Below are 5,837 nucleotides of genomic sequence, written 5' to 3'. Positions count from 1 at the left end.
AATTGAGCCTAATTATCCTAGGTAATTACTTCAACTCTCCACTTGACTTTCCTAATGCAGATCTGTCGTGTGTGTTCAAAAAGACACCCCCCTCTATCCCTGCATACCCTGTTATCACCTTTCAAAGTTGCTGTCGTAAAAGTACCGTCAAACTGAAAAGCAACTGTACACATAAAGAGATGGCAAGAAGCAAAATTAAAATAAGACTCAATCAGTAAAGAGATAATTTTTGTAGCTTAAAATTAATTTATTTAACAAATATAGCTATAATATAAATGATAATAAAATTTCAAATATACAGTATATTACATAGTACACACAATCCCTTCCAAAGGGATGTTTGAGAGCCACACAAATGTACTGTTAAATAGAAAGAGTTTTTTTTTTTTTTTAATTTTACAATTGTGTTTCTGGTACTGGTAAGAGAGAGGTCCCTTCAACCTACCTTTGCAACACATCTGTGTTTTCCCTGCCCCCCAGAGCAAATGTTTTGTTGTTGAGCTTGTCTTAAATTTTCCAATGGAAGAAGCTAGGATGCATCTCCCTGGCTGGCTAGTCTCTTTTTTTTTTTTCTTTTCTTTTCTTTTTTTTTTTTTTTTTTTTGAGATTGTTCTCATTTCCAAAATCGTCAGACACCGATTTCTCTGCGCTTTTCTTGCCTGGTGTCAGGACAGGGAAAAGCTATGCAGGAGACATGGCCTCTAGCTCTGTTCAACTGTCAATTCTGCTGGGGACCTTAGATAAATCTCTTAACCTCTCTGCCCTCAGTTTCCCCATCTTTAACTCGAGAGTGTAGATCTAAATGCTAGAAGAGCACTAAGGGACTCTTCCAGCCACTTTTTGGCAGGGATCAGACTTCGGAGAGTGAACTCAGGGAGCAAAGAGGTGAAACTGGAGCAGTGTGAGGGTTAAAGGGAAGGCGGCTGGCGGTGCCGAGCAGGGGAGCACGTCGGGGGTACAGCACCAGGGCTGGAGGAATCGGCTGGCCCACAGGTGGGCGACCTGGGACCCTCTATGTCAGGTGGTACATGCTGTAGCCCACATGGGCCGTGTAGAGTCCCACGGGCGCCACAGGCAGCGCGGCGCGCTGGAAGGGGCCAGAGGCACCGTAGAGCGAGGCACCCGCCGCGGCCGCTACAGCTGCGGGGCCGCCGAGAGGGAAAGAGAGGCCGAAGGCAGCCGGTGGCAGCATGGGCTTGGCGGCCATCTTCAGCTTCTCCAGCTCTGCCTCTTGTAGTCTCTTTGCCTTGGCGCGGCGGTTCTGGAACCATATCTTCACCTGCGTCTCAGTGAGGCTGAGCGAGCTGGAGAACTCCGCGCGCTCGGCGATGGACAGGTACTGCTTCTGGCGGAACTTGCGCTCCAGCGCCAGCAGCTGCGCGGTGGTGAAAGGCGTCCGCGGCTTACGGTTCGTCTTGTGTTTGCGGAGGGTGCAGGCTGGGGGGCTCAGCCGCCCTGAGGGCCGAAAGAAAAAAAAGCAAGGGGTTAAGACAGAAGCATTGGAGCATGATCAGCCCAAGAAGTAGTAATAATAGCCAAACAATACCAGATATTGAGTGCCGCCAAGTGCCTCGGTGCCGGGCATCGCGCAAGGCACTTGAAATATATTTTCTCCAATTCCCATTGCAACCCCGCAGGGGAGAAGTTCCTGTCTACTTTTTGCAAATGAAGAAGCTAAGATTCCAGGAGAAAAATACCCATGTTGAAGGGCTCGATGTCCACATCTTAGGCCTAAACAGCTGGGAAGATGTGGAATCACCTTTGTGCTGCCCGGCGGCTTAGGAAGGCCTTCATGGCGGGCCTCCTCCCAGGGCCATCCAGAGGAAAGGTGGATGTTAATACAGTTGACGAAACATGCAGAAAGAGGCCCTGCGCCCAGCCCAAGGGCACATTTAGTTTTACGCGTTGGCCAAACATTTATCAGTGCCCACGGAGTGCTTCAGTGTGGGGCTAGGCAGTTTTGTGGCATAGAATCCAAATCAAATTCTACACTTTCCCCGGAACACTTCGCTCCTACGGGATTCTAGGAGTAGTTCCCGCAGACCAGAGATGGAGCAGCGCAGACCATCATGGAGGGTGCACTGTGGCCAGCTCTCTTAGAAATAGAAAGTGTCATCTGGAGCGGAGAACGAGGGGCTGCTTTATTCTAATGGGCTTTTTCTTTAGATTGTCTCAGTCCTCTGTTGGATCGCGTTCACCCCTGGCGCCAGGGCCCTCTGGCCCCACTCAAACGTTTGTGTGTGTGTGTGTGTTGATGTTGTTGCGGGGGGAGTGTTGAGATCGCCTCTCCCCTCACCCTGTGGCATAGTCAGCAGACACCAACATGCCCAGCTGTCTTTTTCTTTTGGCTTCAAAATAAACCTCAAGGGTGGACAGTGAAGAAGCATCAGAGCGCAGGACTAGTGCAGGTCGGGGATGGGGTCCGCTGGGGACTGCCCCTGGATAAAATGTGGAACAAATTATCCCAACACAGCCGGGATCGCTTTGACTTCGGGGTCTTGGGGCCCAAGGCCCTAAGCATTGGAAAGGACACTTTGCCTATGCAGCAGCTTTCCCGGCAGAAAGTGAATTCAAATCGAAGATGTTTCACCACGCGGGTTTTGCCTAAGTATGCATTTTTTCACACCTCTCTAAAAAACAACCACAAACAAACAGAAAAAACAAACAAACAAAAAAAAAACAAAGAAAACACAACGATCCTTTGGACTTTCAGACCACCAGGATGTGAGTCAAACGAAATCTCGTGTTAACACCCCGCTTCTTCCCCGCTGGAGGCCACCGGGAGTCCGGGAAGCGCTTGGCCCCCAACTAGCTTTCCGCCGGGCCGCCCGAGGGGCGGGCGCCGAGAGAAACGTCACTCCCTTCAGCGGCGACAACCCAGAGCGGGGCCACCTTCTCCGGCCATTAGGCTTAGGGAGGGACTGGCCTTTCAAAGACGTTTAATCCCCAGATAAAAATCATTCCTCAGCATCACGCCATTGAAATCTGGCTGCTATTATGCCGAGCAAAATAATCGGAGGAAACGAGGAAAACTTGGGAATTTCCCGTGCTCCTGAAATATCTCCGAGCGTGTTCTCTGAATAGAGCAGCCAGGGGGCCGTGAGGCCTTGGAGCGAACCGCCTTGGGCACCTGGAGTCCACTTTAATGGCTCAGTCCTAGACGTTTGGGAGCTTCCCATAGGATTAGCGGGGGCGCCTTCCCCTAATTGACTTGGTGCCCCGCCCCCTCCACTGGAACCTGAATGTCCCCACCCCTGAATCATCCATCCGCCCAAAGCATCAACTATCTGCCTCAAACTCAAAGGGCATGGGGAGGTAGAATTCTGTAGGAGCTTCGGAACCTCTAGGCAAAGAGGTACTTGAAAGGGAAGAGGGGCTGGGGGACGCCAGCTCCTACTGCGAGAAAGTGAAACTCCGGGTGCAGGGAAGATACCGCACCACACACATTCATCCGCTGGGGTGAAGCCGATGAAACAGAGTTTGGGATCAGATGAGGGATCATGGACCCCCGAGGTCGTTTGGTGGGGGCAGGAGGACAGGGTGCCCAGACATCGGTGTCCTATCCGTTAACTCCCACCCGCAGCGTCTCTGGGCCAAGGCGAGGAGGTCTGGAACCTTCTTCCTGGGTGGGAGTGGAGGGAGGCGCAAGACCCGGCCTTGCAGCCCACGGTTCCCTAGCACCGGCTGCAGGTACGCAGGCGCCGGAGGCCACCAGGAGCCCTCGGGTCCCACACCCCGCCCGGCCCCCTCCCTCTGCGCCTGGGTTCTGGCTACTCACTGGCCGGCGGCGGGGAGAAGCGGGGGCTCTGCATCCACGGGGTCCTCTCGGGCTTCTCGGGGCTCTCGGCTTTGACGAGCGCATCTTCTGGCAGCTTGAGGAGTCCCCCCACCGAGAAATGGCCGAGCGGCCGCGGCGAAGAGGGCGCGTCCGGGGCTCCCAGCGACCCCGGCGGGACGCCCAGTGGCTGCGCCGAGCCACCCGCCGCCTGCACGCCCTCGGAGGGCGCCAGGGCGCTCTCCTTGGCCCCCGGCTTCCTGTGGTCGGCCATGAGCGCCTCCACGCTGAAGGGCAGGAGCGAAGGGGACACTTTGGGCTTGGCCCCCTCCTCGTCCGCGCCCATGGCGGCTGCCGTGGCCGCGGCGGCGCTGGGGGCCTGGCCCGCGCCTCCCCCCGCCGGCTTGCCGAAGGCGGAGTCCTCCACTTTGACACCGAGTGGCAAAGAAGTCATGTCAGCAGCCGGGGCCATGCAGAGCCGGGCCCCCCCTTCTGCCGCAGCACTGGCCAGCCGCCGGGCATGGGCTCCGGGCGGGCTGGGAGCGCGGCCGGCCTCTGCGAGCGCCCGGGACCCTGGCCGGGCGGACCCTCCCGCGCGCGCCTCCCGCCCCTCCCCAGCAGGCCAGCTCCGGCGTGCTGGGCCTGGCCCCCGGTCGCTGCCGCCGCGCAGGCAGAGTTCCCGGGAGCACTCGCCGGCTCCGGGCCCTACCGCGGCTCCCCAGAGAACTTGCTAATAAGGCGAGGCCAGCGGGGCGGCGGCCAATCAGCGCGCGAGGGGGCGGGCCCGGAGCGATCCATTGGGCCGCGCTCCTGGGGACTCGCCCGGAGGCGCGCTGGGCCTGGGGGCACGCAGGGCAGGGCCCAGGCGGCAGAGGGCAGGGGAGGAGAGGGGGTGCCCGGGAAACTTTCCTCTGCGCTGAAGCCCAAGAGGCCCTCTCTGCGGGAGTCCCCTGGGTCTCTATCTTTCTGTGTTCCCGGGGAATTTTCCCCTGTTCTCGTTCCTTCTCTTTTGCCCTCCTCTCCTCCCCTCCCCTCCTCAGCCCTCTTTTCCGCTCCTCTTTTTTTCCCCCGTCCTTGTTTCTCTCCTCTACTGCTTCTTTTACCTTTCTCTTTAGTCTGTGGCTGGGTTTCCCTGTGCCCCTCTCCACTGTCTGACCCCCCCTCTTCTTCTACCACAATAATTTGAGTTGAGGTTATTTCTTACACATTCCTTTTATATATATTTTTTAAAATACGCATGGCTATTTATCCTAGGAGAAAGACATACTATTAACTTCTTTTCAAGAAACGAAACAAAACCAAACCTTCATTTTCTTCCTGTTCTGAAATCTTCTAAACTTTACCTCGAGGTAAAAGTGGGCCTTTGTCTCTAACTTAGAGCTGGAGTAAACCTTGCGGGAAGAAGCTAGCTTCCTGTAGTGCCAAGGATGTGAGAATACGTAAGATTATCTAGAATCTGCAGTCGGTTTTCATACACGATGTGTATTTCCCCCCCCACACCCTCGCTCTGAACTTCTGTCCCAAGGGTCACAACACCTATAGCGCCCGGGCGGGGAAAGGAGCTGCCAGATCCTTTTGATATAGAACTTACTGAAATAAAACCAACAGAATCGTCAATGAAACACCGATCTGGCCTTAAGGTGACCTCAAACAACGCGTCCTTGGAAACAATGACATGTCCCTATCTCTGGGTCGCTGATCCTGGAGGGGAGAGGCACATTTGGGGGAGGGGGCTGGGAAAAGAGGAAAGTTCCTGGAGGTGGACTCTAGTGTGGGACTTGAGAACTCTTCTTTTGCCAGTTTCGGAGAAAACGTGATTTAATGTTTGCTGTTAATAATAATAATAAAGACAGAAAAAATGAGTTGGGGTCAGGGGAGATGCAAGATCTGCTTGAAGCGGGGTCGGGGCTTGGCCATTTTCTGCGCCTGTCGCTTTATGGCCTCTCCTCCCGCGGCCCAGGCCAGCGGCTCTCAGGGAGTGAGCGGAGGTGATTGGCGGCTCACTCGGCCCTGCCATTGATGACTGCGGGGTTCTAATCTCCAGGAAACACAAGGGGCTGCC

General features: G+C 55.3%; 1 protein-coding gene across 1 annotated transcript; it reads right to left on the bottom strand.

Annotated features, from left to right (window-relative positions):
• Positions 1-226: 226 nt before the first annotated feature.
• MSX1 (msh homeobox 1) lies at positions 227-4,487 on the bottom strand. Its single transcript, XM_003816493.7, has 2 exons — positions 3,779-4,487; positions 227-1,455 (listed from the first exon to the last, which is right to left on the bottom strand). Exons 1-2 carry the CDS (start codon positions 4,245-4,247, stop codon positions 1,013-1,015), a joined length of 912 nt encoding a protein of 303 aa, XP_003816541.5. The 5' UTR covers positions 4,248-4,487; the 3' UTR covers positions 227-1,012.
• Between the last annotated feature and the right edge of the window lie 1,350 nt (positions 4,488-5,837).

This window comes from Pan paniscus, chromosome 3 (assembly GCF_029289425.2).
Source record: "Pan paniscus chromosome 3, NHGRI_mPanPan1-v2.0_pri, whole genome shotgun sequence".
In the NCBI taxonomy this organism is placed as follows: Eukaryota; Metazoa; Chordata; class Mammalia; order Primates; family Hominidae; genus Pan; species Pan paniscus.
This window is presented reverse-complemented; position numbering and strand designations above follow the sequence as displayed.